At 43.3% G+C, this 20377-nt stretch overlaps 1 protein-coding gene across 1 annotated transcript in view; it reads left to right on the forward strand.

Annotated features, from left to right (window-relative positions):
• LOC133539181 (somatostatin receptor type 5) overlaps positions 1 to 20377 on the forward strand; it is a 51414-nt gene that overhangs the window by 25857 nt on the left and 5180 nt on the right. Inside the window, exons 2-4 of the mRNA XM_061881322.1 lie at positions 17567 to 17707; positions 17770 to 18042; positions 18132 to 18278. Of these exons, the coding sequence (XP_061737306.1) occupies positions 17567 to 17707; positions 17770 to 18042; positions 18132 to 18278 (561 nt within the window). The remainder of the gene's footprint in view (positions 1 to 17566; positions 17708 to 17769; positions 18043 to 18131; positions 18279 to 20377) is intronic.

Consider the following 20377-nt stretch of genomic DNA (forward strand, 5'->3'; position numbering starts at 1 on the left):
CACAAAGGTGAGTTTTGTTGATGTTGACTGCCAGCTAATTGATGCTAACATGCTATGCTAATCGATGCTAACATGCTATTTACCGGCGGTGCTAAAGCAGACGTGGCACAGAGATGTATGGATAACCTGCAGATGCATTTGCAACTATAAAGTCAACGAATTCACAAAGGTGAGTTTTGTTGATGTTGACTGCCAGCTAATCGATGCTAACATGCTATGCTAATCGATGCTAACATGCTATTTACCGGCGGTGCTAAAGCAGACATGGCACAGAGATGTATGGATAACCTGCAGATGCATTTGCAACTATAAAGTCAACGAATTCACAAAGGTGAGTTTTGTTGATGTTGACTGCCAGCCAATCGATGCTAACATGCTATGCTAATCGATGCTAACATGCTATTTACCGGCGGTGCTAAAGCAGACATGGCACAGAGATGTATGGATAACCTGCAGATGCATTTGCAACTATAAAGTCAACGAATTCACAAAGGTGAGTTTTGTTGATGTTGACTGCCAGCTAATCGATGCTAACATGCTATGCTAATCGATGCTAACATGCTATTTACCGGCGGTGCTAAAGCAGACATGGCACAGAGATGTATGGATAACCTGCAGATGCATTTGCAACTATAAAGTCAACGAATTCACAAAGGTGAGTTTTGTTGATGTTGACTGCCAGCTAATCGATGCTAACATGCTACGCTAATCAACGCTAACATGCTATTTACCGGCGGTGCTAAAGCAGACATGGCACAGAGATGTATGGATAACCTGCAGATGCATTTGCAACGATAAAGTCAACGAATTCACAAAGGTGAGTTTTGTTGATGTTGACTGCCAGCTAATCGATGCTAACATGCTATGCTAATCGATGCTAACATGCTATTTACCGGCGGTGCTAAAGCAGACATGGCACAGAGATGTATGGATAACCTGCAGATGCATTTGCAACTATAAAGTCAACGAATTCACAAAGGTGAGTTTTGTTGATGTTGACTGCCAGCTAATCGATGCTAACATGCTATGCTAATCGATGCTAACATGCTATTTACCGGCGGTGCTAAAGCAGACATGGCACAGAGATGTATGGATAAACTGCAGATGCATTTGCAACTATATTAAGTTTCCTTCCACCCACATTTAATGCGAAAAAAAACACTTACCAATCGAAGGATTTAAGTTGCTCCATTGTCAAGGGATGCAAAAGTCCTGATCGTTTGGTCCGTACATTTTACTGGCGATGCTAACGCAGCTATTCGGCCATGCTATGGCTATGAATAGCGTCAATAGCAATTCGCTCAATAGCTTCAGTTTCTTCTTCAATACTTTCATACGCCATCCATCCGTTTCTGTTGAGCACATTTAATAATATAAACAGCAAAGCCATGTTGAATATCTTACGTAGTGACGTCATGTGCCTGCGTGCACTGAAATGGTATTGTGAGCATGCGCAAAATAAACGGTGCCGTAAGTTCCTGGACCAAAGAAAGAATGGCGGTTTGTTTATTTCCTCCCGTGAATATAAAGTGCTAGCTAACCATATTGGTGACTGACAAAACGTTAGACTGCTGCAGCAATGAGTAATGCTACAGTTTCAATACATGCGTAATCTGTTGAATCGCTTAAGCCGCTGAAATCCGAGTCTGAATCCGAGCTAATGTCGCTATATCTTGCTGTGCTATTTGCCATTGTTTGTTTACATTGGCAGCACTGTGTGACGTCACAGGGAAATGGATAGTCGCATCGCAAATAGCGAAAATCAAGCACTTTAAAGCTTTTTTTAGGGATATTCGGGGACCGGTAAAATTTGGAAAAAAAAATTAAAAAAATACAACAAGCCACTGGGAACTGATTTTTATTGTTTTTAACCCTTTTGAAATTGTAATAATGTTCCCCTTTAAACCCCGATCTTGTTTCAGTTCAATGAGTTCCTCTTGCTCCCTTTAAAGTCATGTCCTTACCAGTAATGATTCCAAGATGGCGGCGCCCGGACGGGCTGCGACATTGCGACGGGCTGCGACATTGCGGGGCATCATACGCAAATACGGTGTTAGCTTTCACTGCTATACTGATGACACCCAACTCTACATGCCCCTAAAGCTGACCAACACGCCGGATTGTAGTCAGCTGGAGGCGTGTCTTAATGAAATTAAACAATGGATGTCCGCTAACTTTTTGCAACTCAACGCCAAAAAAACGGAAATGCTGATTATCGGTCCCGCTAGACACCGAACTCTATTTAATAATACAACTCTAACATTTGACAACCAAACAATTAAACAAGGCGACACGGTAAAGAATCTGGGTATTATCTTCGACCCAACTCTCTCCTTTGAGGCACACATTAAAAGCGTTACTAAAACGGCCTTCTTTCATCGCCGTAATATCGCTAAAATTCGCTCCATTCTGTCCACTAAAGACGCTGAGATCATTATCCATGCGTTTGTTACGTCTCGCCTCGACTACTGTAACGTATTATTTTCGGGTCTCCCCATGTCTAGCATTAAAAGATTACAGTTGGTACAAAATGCGGCTGCTAGACTTTTGACAAGAACAAGAAAGTTTGATCACATTACGCCTGTACTGTATATACCTTTATATACATATATACATACATATATACCTGTACTGTATATACCTTTATATACATATATACATACATATATACCTATACTGTATATACCTTTATATACATATATACATACATATATACCTATACTGTATATACCTTTATATACATATATACATACATATATACCTATACTGTATATACCTTTATATACATGTATACATACATATATACCAATACTTTATATACCTTTATATACATATATACATACATATATACCTATACTGTATATACCTTTATATACATATATACATACATATATACCTATACTGTCTATACCTTTATATACATATATACATACATATATACCTGTACTGGCTCACCTGCACTGGCTTCCTGTGCACTTAAGATGTGACTTTAAGGTTTTACTACTTACGTATAAAATACTACACGGTCTAGCTCCATCCTATCTTGCCGATTGTATTGTACCATATGTCCCGGCAAGAAATCTGCGTTCAAAGGACTCCGGCTTGTTAGTGATTCCCAAAGCCCAAAAAAAGTCTGCGGGCTATAGAGCGTTTTCATTTCGGGCTCCAGTACTCTGGAATGCCCTCCCGGTAACAGTTCGAGATGCCACCTCAGTAGAAGCATTTAAGTCTCACCTTAAAACTCATTTGTATACTCTAGCCTTTAAATAGACTCCCTTTTTAGACCAGTTGATCTGCCGTTTCTTTTCTTTTTCTTCTATGTCCCACTCTCCTTTGTGGAGGGGGTCCGGTCCGATGGCCATGTACTGCTTGCCTGTGTATCGGCTGGGGACATCTCTGCGCTGCTGATCCGCCTCCACTTGGGATGGTTTCCTGCTGGCTCCGCTGTGAACGGGACTCTCGCTGCTGTGTTGGATCCGCTTTGGACTGGACTCTCGCGACTGTGTTGGATCCATTTTGGATCGAACTTTCACAATATCATGTTAGACCCGCTCGACATCCATTGCTTTCCTCCTCTCCAAGGTTCTCATAGTCATCATTGTCACCGACGTCCCACTGGGTGTGAGTTTTCTTTGCGTGGGCCTACCGAGGATGTCGTGGTGGTTTGTGCAGCCCTTTGAGACACTAGTGATTTAGGGCTATATAAGTAAACATTGATTGATTGATTGATTGATCTTCTCAGTATATGATCTTTGGTCACACACATGCACAAGCCTGCTCCAACTTCAGACAACAATGTAACGCATTGACATTAAATAATACCGACATAGCCCTGTGATGAGGTAGCAACTTGTCCAGGGTGTACGCCACCTTCCGCTCGAATGCAGCTGAGATAGGCTCCAGCACCCCCTGCAACCCCAAAAGGGACACACGATAGAAAATGGATGAATGGATGAATACAGACATAAGTTACCGTATTTCCTTGAATTGCCGCAGGGCATATATTATGCGCCTGCCTTGAATTACTGCCGGGTCAAACTCGCTTTGCAAAATAATTAGCGCATGCTTAGTATTACCGGCTGGTCAAACTCCTGACGGCACGAGTGACACTTCCCCTGTCACCATTTTCAAAATGGAGGAGGCTGATTTCAATACCGGTAATTTGAAATCGCATAAAGGGAAGAAGATTAAGAGCTATTCAGTAGGATTTAAGGTCCAAGCTTACATCACACTCAAATTTTTACTGCATGCCTTTGGTAAGTGCCGGAGTGAGAAGAGGTTTTAAAATAATAGGCGCTTGCTTACTTTTACCGCATGCCTTTGGTAAGCGCGGGAGTGAGAAGAGGTTTTAAATTAATAAGCGCCTTGGCGGCAATTCAAGGAAATACGGTATGTTGGTTTCGCCTGAATGAAATTGATGTGAAACGCTGTCGGTATAATTCTGTTGTCGTGCCAGTCAGGTTCTGACAGAGATCAAGCCCGCACCGCTCTACATGCAAGACACGCGCTGCATGTCGGGCTCCGCGATCCAGGGGGGGGGGTGTTTAGCGTGAAGAAGCGCATGTTAAATGTAAATTATTCAGATGAAATTTTACTCCAAATGTATTCCTGGCCATGCTATCTTCTGTCACTGATAAGAATATAGAGACACATTCCCCCCTTAGACTTCAGTTGGTACGAGTCACTCGTACTTGCCAAGTAAAACTGAAGGTCTGGGGTTCACATCCATGTCGGAGTTGAATATGAAGTTTTTAAACTTTTAATGATGTTAACACTGTTGAACGTGCTTAAAGGCCTACTGAAAGCCACTACTAGCCACCACGCAGTCTGATAGTTTATATATCAATGATGAAATATTAACATTGCAACACATGCCAATACAGCCTTTTTAGTTTACTGAATTACAATTTTAAATTTCCCGGGGGTTCTGTCTTCCAAACGTCGTGTAATGATGACGTGTACGCAAGACGTCACGGGTTTACAGGAAGTATGAGCGCTGCGCACACACACAGCTAAAAGTCGTCTGCTTTAACGGCATAATTATACAGTTTTTTGGACATCTGTGTTGCTGAATCTTTTGCAATTTGTTCAATTAATATTGGAGAAGTCACAGTAGAAAGATGGAGTTGGGAAGCTTTAGCCTTTAGCCACACAAACACACGGTGATTCCTTGTTTAAAATTCCTGGAGGTGAAACTTTCCTATGGATCAGAGCGCGGTCAAGCGAACATGGATCCTACCAAATGTCAACCAGCAGGTTTCGGTGAGAAAATTGTGTTTAAAAAGTCAGTTCTTATACCGGAGAAAAGCCGAGCTTGTGCCGTCCATAGCTGCTGTCGACTTCCCTGAGACACTCTTCCGACTATCAGGTACTATTAAACTCACTAAAACACTAGCAAGACAATAGAAAGATAAGGGATTTCCCAGAATTAACGTAGTAAATGTCTCTAAAAACATCGGAATCCGTCCCAAAGCAATCATGTTTTTTTTTTTTTTTCTAGTCCGTCGCTATCAATATCCTCAAACACGAATCTTTCATCCTCGCTCAAATTAAAGGGGAAATTATCGTTTTCTCGGTCCGAATAGCACTTTTTGTTGGAGGCTCCCATTAAAAACAATGTGAATATGTGAGGAGCCATCAAACATGTGACGTCATCGTCTGCGAATTTCCAGTAGAGGCAGGGCTTTTCTCTTAGCACCGAAAGTTTTGAATTTTATCGTGGATGTTCTCTACTAAATCCTTTCAGCAAAAATATGGCAATATCGCAAAATGATCAAGTATGACACATAGAATGGACCTGCTATCCCCGTTTAAATAAGAACATCTCATTTCAGTAGGCCTTTAACTTCAGCATATTAATAGACAAAAGTGGATTGTTCATTGTGTTTCTTAAGGTCAAGGTAATATTATTCCTGTGGTCAAGTGAATGTGAATTATTGAAGTGTTTTATATAATACAGCGCTCTTTTCTCTAGAAATCCTAAGTGCTTTATATAGTGAAAGCCATTATTTCCATCTTTAAGCTACATTTAAACCAGTGAGAGGAGGTGGGTAAATTGTTTTGCCCAAGGACACAACGGCGAACACTAGGATGGCGGAAAGGGGAAAGGAACCTGGAACCCTCACAAGGCCCTGCTGACAACACACGATGGCAAATGTTTGCGATTCCCTCTTACCACCCTTTTTTCTCATTTGCCTCATGACTTGGATGTATATCGTTATTCCTTATCGATAACTATATTTATCTGTACCGTTATCGGTACTTTGAAAAAATGCATTTATGGACCCTTCCCCACGGGTTTCTCGGACCACCAATGTGAGACATGACAGACGTGGCAGGTTTGAGATTCTTTTTGTTTTTCAATGAACCTCAGCTGGCTCTGGTTGCTTTTCAGCAGCTCTTGCCGCTCGAGTCGCTTTTCAATCAATCAATCAATCAATCAATGTTTGCTTATATAGCCCTAAATCACTAGTGTCTCAAAGGGCTGCACAAACCACCACGACATCCTCGGTAGGCCCACATAAGGGCAAGGAAAACTCACACCCAGTGGGACATCGGTGACAATGATGACTATGAGAACCTTGGAGAGGAGGAAAGCAATGGATGTCGAGCGGGTCTAACATGATACTGTGAAAGTTCAATCCATAATGGATCCAACACAGTCGCGAGAGTCCAGTCCAAAGCGGATCCAACACAGCAGCGAGAGTCCCGTTCACAGCGGAGCCAGCAGGAAACCATCCCAAGTGGAGGCGGACCAGCAGCAAAGAGATGTCCCCAGCCGATACACAGGCGAGCAGTACCGGATCGGACCGGACCCCCTCCACACGGGAGAGTGGGACATAGAAGAAAAAGAAAAGAAACGGCAGATCAACTGGTCTAAAAAGGGAGTCTATTTAAAGGCTAAAGTATACAAATGAGTTTTAAGGTGAGACTTAAATGCTTCTACTGAGGTGGCATCTCGAACTGTTACCGGGAGGGCATTCCAGAGTACTGGAGCCCGAACGGAAAACGCTCTATAGCCCGCAGACTTTTTTTGGGCTTTGGGAATCACTAGCAAGCCGGAGTCCTTTGAACGCAGATTTCTTGCCGGGACATATGGTACAATACAATCGGCAAGATAGGATGGAGCTACACCGTGTAGTATTTTATACGTAAGTAGTAAAACCTTAAAGTCACATCTTAAGTGCACAGGAAGCCAGTGCAGGTGAGCCAGTATAGGTATATATGTATGTATATATGTATATAAAGGTATATACAGTATAGGTATATATGTATGTATATATGTATATAAAGGTATATACAGTATAGGTATATATGTATGTATATATGTATATAAAGGTATATACAGTACAGGTATATATGTATGTATATATGTATATAAAGGTATATACAGTACAGGCGTAATGTGATCAAACTTTCTTGTTCTTGTCAAACCATTTTTGTAGCTTTCCATCTCCGTCTCACTCTTCCTTGCGCGTGCTCGTCATCCACCAACGACCCTCTCCCCTCAACTCCAACTTCTCCAGCCCCGTCCTTCTCGGCTGCTGCCCTTTAACACAGTGACAGGGGATTAGCAAAACCCGCCCATTTACGCACCTGTCGGCGATCTCGGCGCACCTCGCCTCTCTGCAGGTCCGCAGGCCACCCCTCCTCACAGCATGATGTGCGGTAAAATCTGAAAGCTGGGAAGTGTTTTATCAACACCTGTTTGTTTTAAGTCTTAAAAAAGTTAGCTATGTGTGCAATGCAAGGTGAAATGCAGTTATGTCGTCTTCCTGTAAGGAACCACACAAATCTTTCACTGTATTTCTGTTCATTACAACTACACAAAGCTGACACGACACCCTCCATCCATCCATCCATTTTTTACCGCTTATTCCCTTTCGGGGTCGCGGGGGCCGCTGGCGCCTATCTCAGCTACAATCGGGCGGAAGGCAGTGTACATCCTGGACAAGTCGCCACCTCGTCGCAGGGCCAACACAGATAGACAGACAACATTCACACACTAGGGCCCATTTAGTGTTGCCAATCAACCTATCCCCACAGACACCCACAGTTTTCCAAAACCAATTTGAAATGTGGACTCCTCAGATCTCAGAACACTTTTCCACTTTGCACCAGTCCACCTTAGATGAGCTCGGGCCCAGTGAAGCCGGCGGCGTTTCTGGGTGTCTTGATAAATGGCTTTCGCTTTGCATAGCTGGAGTTGTAGTTACCGACAGTGGTTTTCTGAAGCGTTTCTTATATCCTTTACACACCGATGTTGGTTTTTGATGCAGTGGTGCCTATGGGATCAAATGTCCGTAATATCATCGCTTACGTGCAGTGATTTCTCCAGATTCACTGAACCTTTCGATGATATTACAGACAGTAGATGGTGAAATCCCTAAATTCCTTGCAATAGCTCGTTGAGAAATGTCGTTTTTAAACTGTTCGACCATTTGCTCGTGCGTTTGTTCACAAAAAGGTGACCCTTGCCCCATCCGTGTTTTTCAATGACTGAGCATTTCATGGGAGATGCTTTTATACCCAATATTGTTCCAAATAAGTGTTTGATGAGCATTCCTCAACTTTCTCAGTCTTTTTTTGACACCTGTGCCAGCTTTTTTGAAACATTTTGCAGGCATCAAATTCCAAATGAGCTAATGTTTGCAAAAAATAACAACATTTTCCAGTTCGAATGTTAAGGATCTTGTCTTTGCAGTCTATTCAATTGAATATAGGTTGAAATGTGTCATGACCAAAGTCGAACCCGCGCATACTCGGCGGCGGGCGCCTCCTCCGTCAACGCGCTAAGACTTGCCTCCGCTGACAGCATGCTCAGACACATCCCCACTTGTGCTGAGCGCAGCACGCCCACGCAGCAACGAGGCTGCACTCAATCAATAATCAACACACCTGGACTTGATGAAAGGGAGCGGCATAAAGACCAGCAGACCCGAGGAATCTTTGCCAGAACGTCGCTAACCTTTCCCGTAGGCATCAAGTCTGGCATTCCCCTTCCCCGTGGTTTCCTCGCTTTTGCTTTGTTCTCTCTCTCCGTGTATCCCTGGTTCATGTCCCTTTGTGTGTTCACAATGACTTCCCCTCCTTCCGTGATCCAGCCCCTTCCGTATTCCTGACTGCCCTCCTCGATCCACGACCTCCCTGCTCGGACCCAGACCACGCTGCCTCGCTCCTGTCCACGACCCCTTGCCTGTCCACGAACTGCCTCATCATCTTGTCCCTTGTGATTCGACAAAATATTACAACCAACACTCACAGACAACAACACTTGGTTACATTTACATTATTAATACTACACATAGTCACACTCATTTCACTTGGAGTAGCATACACACGTCACGTATTCATCAAAGGTTTAGAATAAACCTTGAAATACTGCAGTTCTGCGCTGATTGTCGCCTCTTTCCCTTTTCTGATCATAAACGGATTTGCAAATCATTGTATTCTGTTTTTATTTACGATTTACACAACGTGCCAACTTCACAGGTTTTGGGTTTGGTAAATTGAAGAGTATTTATGACCAATTAAAACATTTTTCACATATTTAATTATAAAGGAATTAAGTCTCACTGGTATTTATTGCCAGGTAGTGTGGGTGACGAACCCCAAGAGGAAGAGACGGCAGGCTTGGTGCAGGAAAACATAATTGAATGTCCAAAAAACAAGAAAAATCACAAACCAGGAACCAGGAAGAGGCTAACTGGAAACAGGGAACAGGAACCAGCAAACAGGAACTAGGAACAAAAGGACAGCAAGCTGCAAAAAGCTACAGGATACAGCTTACAGACAGTAGCTTACGACGACAATACTCCAGCACTGATTGGAGGGCAAAGCAGGTTTAAATAGTAGCCGGCTGATTGACAACAGGTGTGGCCAGGTGCCAATCAGCTGCAGCTGGGGGGAAACAGCGCTCAGAGAGAAAAGCAGGAAACAACGAAAATAAGAGCGCTGACAGGAAATAGACAAATAGAGAAAAAAGCAAAACATAACTAAAATGCCAGTGACAAACCTGACCATTTATAATGCCCCAAACGTAAAGAGAGTAGTTAAGTCAAACTTTATAACCTTGGAATTTTAAACCCTGGAAAACTTGACTGATTAAATAGAAAGGCTTCAAAGAAGTGACTCTATAAGGTGGGCTACAATTGGTTTTAATTGGGCTGAAGATGGTGTCATTAAAATTCTCAGACATATTCTGTAGCATCTTAAGGTTGAAAATACTCATATAGCACAACAACAATTAAATAGTCAAAAACAGGAACAGAAAAATGTATTAATAATTGTTCCTAGAGGTGACAGATGCATCAATCAATCAATCAATCAAGGTTTATTTATATAGCCCCAAATCACAAATGTCTCAAAGGACTGCACAAATCATTACGACTACAACATCCTCGGAAGAACCCACAAAAGGGCAAGGAAAACTCACACCCAGTGGGCAGGGAGAATTCACATCCAGTGGGACGCCAGTGACAATGCTGACTATGAGAAACCTTGGAGAGGACCTCAGATGTGGGCAACCCCCCCCCTCTAGGGGACCGAAAGCAATGGATGTCGAGCGGGTCTAACATGATACTGTGAAAGTTCAATCCATAGTGGCTCCAAGACAGCAGCGAGAGTCCCGTCCACAGGAAACCATCTCAAGCGGATCAGCAGCGTGGAGCTGTCCCCAACCGATACAGGCGAGCGGTCCATCCTGGGTCCTGACGAGCGGTCCATCCTGGGTCTCGACTCTGGACAGCCAGTACTTCATCCATGGTCATCGGACCGGACCCCCTCCACAAGGGAGGGGGGGACATAGGAGAAATAAAAGAAGCGGCAGATCAACTGGTCTAAAAAGGAGGTCTATTTAAAGGCTAGAGTATACAGATGAGTTTTAAGGTGAGACTTAAATGCTTCTACTGAGGTAGCATCTCGAACTGTTACCGGGAGGGCATTCCAGAGTACTGGAACGGGAAGATGTTTTTTGTTTTTTCAGTTTTTTGTTCTTTCAGTCAAAATTGGAAAGTACTAGATCTTCATATCGAATCTTGCTTGACAGTGGGATCTTCAAAGTGAGGTGAGACTTAAACATAATTGTTACACATATCACTCATATTGATTGATGTTTTTTATTGTACATGAGACGGACGTCCTCGATATTTCACATTGCTAAAGTGCTAAAGCGTTTTCTTTGTGGCAGGTTATTAATGCATATTTGAATGTCATGGTAAAAAAATATATATAACGAAGAGAACACTGAGTGGTCATTAATGGTCGACACTTTTGAAATGCAATCACTTTGGGAAAACTGTAAGTCAATAATCAAGGTAAAACATTTTCTCTCATACTATTATTTTTTTTTCAACATATATAATTGAGCTTGTTTAATCTGTTTTATTGTTATGTTTCAGCTGGACTCATGTATAAATTGAGGACACCACTGGATTCTTGCGGTAATACCTTTTTTTGATCCCTCCACAAATGACTATGACATTTACTGTAGGATTCCCTAAAATGTCACTAATTATGCCAAATATGTGCAATGTTTGTGCTCGCAATATGATTTAGGGAGTTATCAACAAGGCATTTTCAGCACATTTTAGAACCAGCATTTTGTGGAAGGGCACTTACCGTCACGATCAAAAGTTTACGTACTTTGTAAAGAACATAATGTCATGGCTGTCTTGAGTTTCCAATCATTTCTACAACTCTTATTTTTTTGTGATAGAGTGATTGGAGCACATACTTGTTGGTCACAATAAACATTCATAAAGTTTGGTTCTTTTATGAATTTATTATGGGTCTACTGAAAATGTGACCAAATCTGCTGGCTCAAAAGTATATAACCACAATGTTAATATTTGCTTACATGTCCCTTGGCAAGTTTTACTGCAATAAGGCGCTTTTGGTAGCCATCCACTAACTTCTGGCAAGCTTCTGGTTGAATTTTTGACCACTCCTCTTGACAAAATTGGTGCAGTTCAGTGACATAGACTTGTTTCTTCAGCATTGTCCACACGTTTGAGTCAGAACTTCGGGAAGGCCTTTCTAAAACCTTAATTCTAACCTGATTTAGCCATTCCTTTACCACATTTTACCTGTGTTTGGGGTCATTGTCCTGTTGTAACACCCAACTGCGCCCAAGACCTAAACTGATGATTTTAGGTTGACCTGAAGAATTTGGAGGTAATCCTCATTTTTCATTGTCCGATTTACTCTCTGTATAGCACCAGTTCAATTGGAAGGAAAACTGGCCCAGAGCATATTACTAACACCACCATGCATGACGGTAGGTGTGGTGTTCCTGGGATTAAAGGCCTCACCTTTTCTCCTCCAAACATATTGCTGGGTATTGTGGCCAAACTGCCAGGCTTGGACTTGGTCTAGGGTTGTTTTCCCGAGGTGCGAAGCAATTGGAGTGGAAACGGCGTAAAGCAAGGTAAATATTTAATTTACTCTAAGTAAAAACAGGAACAAACAAAAAGCGCTCACAATGGAGGTCCAAATCTTGGGCTATGAATCAAAAGACTAGCACAAAGGCCATAAACTATAAACATGAAACAAAACACTTGTGGTATGGCATGAAAGACAAAAACTTACGTGGACAAAATGAACATCATAGCAAGGCATGAAGCAGATAATCGAGGTCGTGAAGGAGGTGATGTTGCCAGCCTGACTACCTGGTAACTGTGGCTTAAATAATGAACATGATAAGTGAAAACAGGTGTGAGATCCCCCGGGAAGAGCTAGACGAAGTGGCTGGGGAGAGGGAAGTCTGGGTTTCCCTGCTTAGGCTGTTGCCCCCGCGACCCGACCTCGGATAAGCGGAAGATGATGGATGGATGGAGGTGTGAGACAAGACAGGTGAACTGATTGGTCGTCATGGTAACAAAACAGAGAGTGAAAAAAAAAAGGAACTTAGAGTCCAAAGGTCAAAAGCACCTTAGTTAGCGCAGGCAGCATGAAGCAGGGCTTTTATTGTGAAGATAGGAAACGTGCAGTCGGCCTTTAGAGTTTTGATGGAAGGTACGGTGCGAGAGTCTGTTGAAATAAAAAGTGTTTCTGGCCTTCCTCTCGGTCATATTTTCATAATAATGATCTTGCAGCAGCCAGCGTCATCTCACAAGACCCTCCGGTACCGTGAATGTCATTTAAGTGACGTCTTGGTGAAGATTGATGATCACTCATTTTTAGGTCTATTTTTTTTAAAAGCCTGGCTGGAGATCGACTGGTAGCTCGCGATCGACGTAATGGGCACCCCTGCCGTAGATGTTATAACGTGACTGTTTCTATGGAGGAAAAGTGGACGTGACGACAGGCTGTCCTCACTGGAAAAAGTTTGGACACACCTGATTTACATAAACAATATATGACAGTCATTTAAAACAAACTGTTAGTACTGCATGCATTTGTAGATGACTTGACTAACCTGTGTCATTGGGTACCCTGGTAACTACTTGGATGTTACATGTCCTACTGAGTCTGATACAATGTTATAAACTTTAATACAAAATAACAACATCTAAAGTCTTCTAGAAGGATGAAACTGTGTCCGACTTGGAAAACTGAGAATTTCCCAACAACTTCTTTGTCATTTGGGGCAGAGTGTCTCAGATGGTAGGATGGCTGTCACAAACTTGTGAGAACACATTTCCCCCACCTTAGTAGCTAACCAGCATAGGGAATGCACAATAAGTTTCTCAATGTAACACACTTTGAGACACTAGAGAAACTAGTGCAACGTGAAAATAATTAATTTAAATATTTTTGCTGACTTTTGTGTTTTTCAGATTGGCTGTGCTACCTGTCAGAGGTGGTGTCACAGAAACTGTGTCCAGAGACCTCTTCCCAAAAATGGAAAAAAAAGAAGACGAGCCGTTTGTCTGCCAAGCATATGAAATGCTTTTTGAATCGGCTCAAAATTCCAGAGACCCCTTAGATGTGTACTGCCATTAAAAGTCATGTCATTTTATAGGTCAAAATAAGTTTGTGTGTTTATGTATGTAAGTATATACGTACTGTACATATGTATATACAACGTGTGTGTATAAAAAATGTGTATAATATGCAGAATGTCTATTTAATATATGTAAAAAATACATATACATGTATATATATATATATATATATATATATATATATATATTACTGTAACTTGATTAAAAAAAAAAAATCTATGTCAAATCGAGTGTGTGTATGTATATATTGTATATGTATAGCCTTTAAATAGACTCCCTTTTTAGACCAGTTGATCTGCCGTTTCTTTTCTTTTTCCTCTATGTCCCACTCTCCCTTGTGGAGGGGGTCCGGTCCGATTCGGTGGCCATGTACTGCTTGCCTGTGTATCGGCTGGGGACATCTCTGCGCTGCTGATCCGCCTCCGCTTGGGATGGTTTCCTGCTGGCTCGGCTATGAACGGGACTCTCGCTGCTGTGTTGGATCCGCTTTGGACTGGACTCTCGCGACTGTGTTGGATCCATTATGGATTGAACTTTCACAGTATCATGTTAGACCCGCTCGACATCCATTGCTTTCCTCCTCTCCAAGGTTCTCATAGTCATCATTGTCACCGACGTCCCACTGGGTGTGAGTTTTCCTTGCCCTTATGTGGGCCTACCGAGGATGTCGTGGTGGTTTGTGCAGCCCTTTGAGACACTAGTGATTTAGGGCTATATAAGTAAACATTGATTGATTGATTGATTGATATACAAAACCTGTTTCCATATGAGTTGGGAAATTGTGTTTGATGTAAAAACGGAATACAATGATTTTCAAATCCTTTTCCACCCATATTCAATTGAATGCACTACAAAGACAAGATATTTGATTTTCAAACTCACAATCTTTATTTTTTTTTGCAAATAATAATTAACTTGGAATTTCATGGCTGCAACACGTGCCAAAGTAGTTGGGAAAGGGCATGTTCACCACTGTGTTACATCACCTTTTCTTTTAACAACACTCAATAAACGTTTGGAAACTGAGGAAACTAATTGTTGAAGCTTTGAAAGTGGAATTCTTTCCCATTCTTGTTTTATGTAGAGCTTCAGTCCTTCAACAGTCCGGGGTCTCTGCTGTCGTATTTTACGCTTCATAATGCGCCAAACATTTTCGATGGGAGACAGGTCTGGACTGCAGGCGGGCCAGGAAAGTACCTGCACTCTTTTTTTACGAAGCCACGCTGTTGTAACACGTGCTGAATGTGGCTTGGTATTGTCTTGCTGAAATAAGCAGGGGCGTCCATGAAAAAGGCGGCGCTTGGATGGCAGCATATGTTGTTCCAAAACCTGTATGTACCTTTCAGTATTAATGGTGCCTTCACAGATGTGTAAGTTACCCATGCCTTGGGCACTAATGCACCCCCATACCATCACACATGCTGGCTTTTCAACTTTACCTCGATAACACTCTGGATGGTTCGCTTCGGATAACACGATGTCGAATATTTCCAAAAACAATTTGAAATGTGGACCCGTCAGACCACAGAACACTTTTCCACTTTGCATCAGTCCATCTTAGATGATCTCGGGCCCAGAGAAGCCGGCGGCGTTTCTGGATGTTGCAAGATGGTAAAATCCCTAAATTCCTTGCAATAGCTCGTTGAGAAATGTTCTAAAACTGTTCAACAATTTGCTTACAAATTGGTGACCCTCGGCCCATCCTTGTTTGTGAATTACTTAGCATTTCATGGAAACTGCTTTTATACCCAATCATGGCCCCCACCTGTTCCTAATTAGCTTGTTCACCTGTGGGATGTTCCAAATAAATGTTTGATGAGCATTCCTCAACTTTATCAGTATTTATTGCCACCTTTCCCAACTTCTTTGTCACGTGTTGCTTGCAACAAATTCTAAAGGTAATGATTATTTGCACACAAAAAAATGTTTATCAGTTTGAACATCAAATATGTTGTCTTTGTAGCATATTTAACTGAATATGGGTTGAAAAGGATTTGCAAATCATTGTATTCTGTTTATATTTACATCTAACACAATTTCCCAACTCATATGGAAACGGGGTTTGTAAACAAACTGTTGCGTCACAGTCCACATTATTGTGAGTTCAAGAACCGCCAAAATGATTACAAAGTAGGACAAAACGAGGTTCACCAAATACTGTCATCAGTGAAGCATACACACAACATATTAAACAGCGGGTTTTCTAACAATTGGGAAGGTTTGCGTCATGTTTGTCTTCGAACAAAAAACATACTAAAACAAAAAATATATATATTCCACTCTATCTTTTTCCATTTTCATTCCTTTTTTAAAAATGTTCCAGGAAGCCACTAGGGCAGGATTAAATAGCCGCAAGTTGCAGACCCCCGACCTAGTGGTACGCCACAGAATCACTTGATTAAAAGTACAGTGTTTTATTTTCATATATTCAAACACAGTGTCACTGTTCAAACTGTTTAAAATGTTACATTGGCCAAAAATATTAAATATACTTATTAAATAAAAAATCTTACTTGTTTTTTTATGTATACATAGGCCTACTATGCTACTGTCTTTTAATGTTGGTCATTATGGTGGGACTTGGAAAGCCGAGATTTTTGGACGTGGTACTTGTGAGGGGGAAATGTTTGACAAGCACTGCCTTAAATTGGGGCTGTATTGCTCGGTTGGTAGAGTTGCCATGCCAGCAACTTGAGAGTTCCTGGTTCGATCCCCATTTCCGACATCCTAGTCACTACCGTTGTGTCCTTGGGCAGGACACTTTACCCACCTGCTCCCAGTGCCACCCACACTGCTTTAAATATAACTTAGATATTGGGTTTCACTCTTCCCTCACTCGTGAACAAGACTCCTAGGTACTTGAACTCCTCCACTTGGGGCAGGGTCTCCTCCCCAACCCGGAGATGGTACTCCACCCTTTTCCAGGCGAGGGAAGAGTGGATGGTGAGATCGACAGGCGGATCGGTGCGGCGTCTTCAGTAATGCGGACGTTGTACCGATCCGTTGTGGTGAAGAAGGAGCTGAGCCGGAAGGCAAAGCTCTCAATTTACCGGTCGATCTACATTCCCATCCTCACCTATGGTCATGAGCTTTGGGTCATGACCGAAAGGATAAGATCACGGGTACAAGCGGCCCAAATGAGTTTGGGTCTCTCCCTTAGAGATAGGGTGAGAAGCTCTGCCATCCGGCAGGAACTCAAAGTAAAGCCGCTGCTCCTCCACATCGAGAGGAGCCAGATGAGGTGGTTCGGGCATCTGGTCAGGATGCCACCCGAACGCCTCCCTAGGGAGGTGTTTAGGGCACGTCCAACCGGTAGGAGGCCACGGGGAAGACCCAGGACACGTTGGGAAGACTATGTCTCCCGGCTGGCCTGGGAACGCCTCGGGATCCCCCGGGAAGAGCTAGACGAAGTGGCTGGGGAGAGGGAAGTCTGGGCTTCCCTGCTTAGGCTGTTGCCCCCGCGACCCGACCTCGGATAAGCGGAAGATGATGGATGGATGGATGGATATTGGGTTTCACATGTAAAAGCGCTATATAAACATAATTCACAATTATAGGATAAACCCTCTTACCTGTGACTCTTTGACTTGATTGGTTCCTACAAATATATGTTCCTTTAGGACACGTTTAACTCGTGCAACATGATCTGGCCGGAGCCGGCAGACGTGTGGTCAACAGCCTTCATCCTCTACACCACCACCATCGGCTTCTTTGGACCTCTGCTCATCATCTGCCTCTGCTACCTGTTGATCGTCATTAAGGTTTGTGAGTGACTGTACGACTAGTTCCGTTTCGTCGCTATTTCTTTCTTTCCCCGCCCCAGGTGAAGTCGTCAGGAGTGCGGGCGGGCTTCACTTCACGGCGGCGCTCCGAACGCAAGGTCACTCGGATGGTGGTGGTCATCGTGGTGGTGTTTGTGTTGTGTTGGCTGCCCTTCTTCATCATCAACATCGTCAACCTGGTGGTCATCATCCCAGAATCCAGCGCCACGGCAGGGATTTACTTCTTTGCGGTCATCCTGTCCTACGCCAACTCCTGCGCCAACCCGCTGCTCTACGGCTTCCTGTCGGACAACTTCAAGCAGAGCTTCAGAAGAGTAATGGAAGGCAGTTTGCGTGAAGAATCCCATCTGATCAGGTAGAGAAACAGTCGTGGTGTTAACACTCGTCTTCTGTGACTCCGGAGGTGCTGTGCGTGAAGGAGGGGAGGCGCAAAGCCAACGATGTGGAGGACGGTGACCCCAGTGCTCGCCGTGTTGTGAGGTCAAAGCCAACGGAATGCGTCCCTCACTCTTCTCATACTCGGGTGTCCCATCGTCCTCAGAGCAGCCAGGTACTTTAGTGCAGTGATTCCCAAACTTTATAGAGCCAGGGACATATGTTTTCCATCCATCCATCCATTCTCATAGTCCTCATTGTCACCGATGTCCCACTGGGTGTGAGTTTTCCTTGCCCTTATGTGGGCCTACCGAGGATGTCGTGGTGGTTTGTGCAGCCCTTTGAGACACTAGTGATTTAGGGCTATATAAATGAACATTGATTGATTGATTGATTGATATTTCTACCGCTTGTCCCGGTCAGACTCGCGGTCTCAGCTGCATTCGGGCGGTAGGCGGGGTACGCCCTGGACAAGTCGCCACCTCATCGCAGGGCCAACACAGATAGACAGACAACATTCACACTCACATTCACACACTGGGGCCAATTAAGTGTTGCCAATCAACTTATCCCCAGGTGCATGTTTTAGGAGGTAGGAGGAAAATGTAACTAAAGTTAAAGTACCAATCATCATCACACACACACGTGTGGCCAAATTATTCTCTGCATTTGACCCATTACCGTTGACCACCCCCTGGGAGGTGGGGGGAGCAGTGAGCAGCAGCGGTGGCCGCGCCCGGGAATAATTGTTGGTGATTTAACCCAGAATTAAGTTAAATGCCAAGCAGGGAGGTAACGGGTTGTCAGGTTCAAACACTGATGACATCTATTAAACAAGACAAAAAGGCAAAGAGGGCTTCACAGTGGCAGAGGGGTTAGTGCGTCTGCCTTACAATACGAAGGTCCTGCAGTCCTGGGTTCAAATCCAGGCTCAGGATCTTTCTGTGTGGAGTTTGCATGTTCTCCCCGTGACTGCGTGGGTTCCCTCCGGGTACTCCGGCTTCCTCCCACTTCCAAAGACATGCACCTGGTGATAGGTTGATTGGCAACACTAAATGGTCCCTAGTGTGTGAATGTGAGTGTGAATGTTGTCTGTCTATCTGTGTTGGCCCTGTGATGAGGTGGTGACTTGTCCAGGGTGTACCCCGCCTTCCGCCCGATTGTAGCTGAGATAGGCACCAGCGCCCCCCGCGACCCCAAAAGGGAATAAGCGGTAGAAAAATGGATGGATGGAAAAAAGCAAAGAATCAAACAGAGACAGAATTAAATTTAGACTCGGATCCGAGGAGAGGCATGGCCACTCCTTCCCACAGCTGCTTCCTCAAGGAAGTGGGTTGTGACCAGCATTGCCTTCGGTTCTCGAACAGTTCAAAGAAAATTCCATAAAATTGTTCAAAGAAGGTCCCCAAAAATAGATCAAAGAGAGAGTTCGTAAAAATACTTCAAAAAAGAGTTCCTGTGGAAGTTGGGCAGATTCTGCCGTATATGTCGGCCTGGAAGTCCAAGTGGAGTTTTAGGAGCATTTTTCCTGGAAGGTTTCAGCCTTTTGTCTTCTTGCCCGGAACACAATGTAATACAAAGTTTTATCTGATGATTTACACACAATTTTTTTTTGACATGGGGGCCATTTTTAGAGTCTTTGGTATGACTCGGCCGGGGTTTGAACTCAAAACCAAACAATCTCAGGGCGAACACTCTAACCACTAGGCCACTGAGTAGGAAGCCGTAGTAGCTGGAGGGAACCCACGCAGTCACAGAGAGAACATGCAAACTCCACACAGAAAGATCCCGAGGCCAGGATCGAACCCAGGACCTGCGTATTGTGAGCCACACGCACCAACCCCTGCTCTACTCTGCCGCCACTTCAAATATTTTGGTAACTCTTTAGTATGGGGAACATATGAAACTTTAATTAGTTTCTTATAAACATGCAAATTAGTAACATATTGGGTGTTATTTAGTCATTATTACGCACTTATTAATGCCTTATTCTGCATGGCCTTATTATACAACCAGTAAGCCATTAACTAAGAGTCTTCCCTAACCCTAACCCTGACCCTAACCCTAACCCTATGTTAAAAAGCAACTAATTAATGGTTCATATATTCCCCATACTAAAGTGCTACCAAATATTTTACAATACAAACATTTCACAAAATACCACCAACAGGCAGGTGCACCGACATTTTTTGGGGCCTGGTGCTCAACCCAGGAAAAAATGGCGACCCACTGCGAAAAAGTTATTCATAAAACCTGCAACTTATAAAAACTCCA

This window comes from Nerophis ophidion, linkage group LG20, assembly GCF_033978795.1.
Source record: "Nerophis ophidion isolate RoL-2023_Sa linkage group LG20, RoL_Noph_v1.0, whole genome shotgun sequence".
In the NCBI taxonomy this organism is placed as follows: Eukaryota; Metazoa; Chordata; class Actinopteri; order Syngnathiformes; family Syngnathidae; genus Nerophis; species Nerophis ophidion.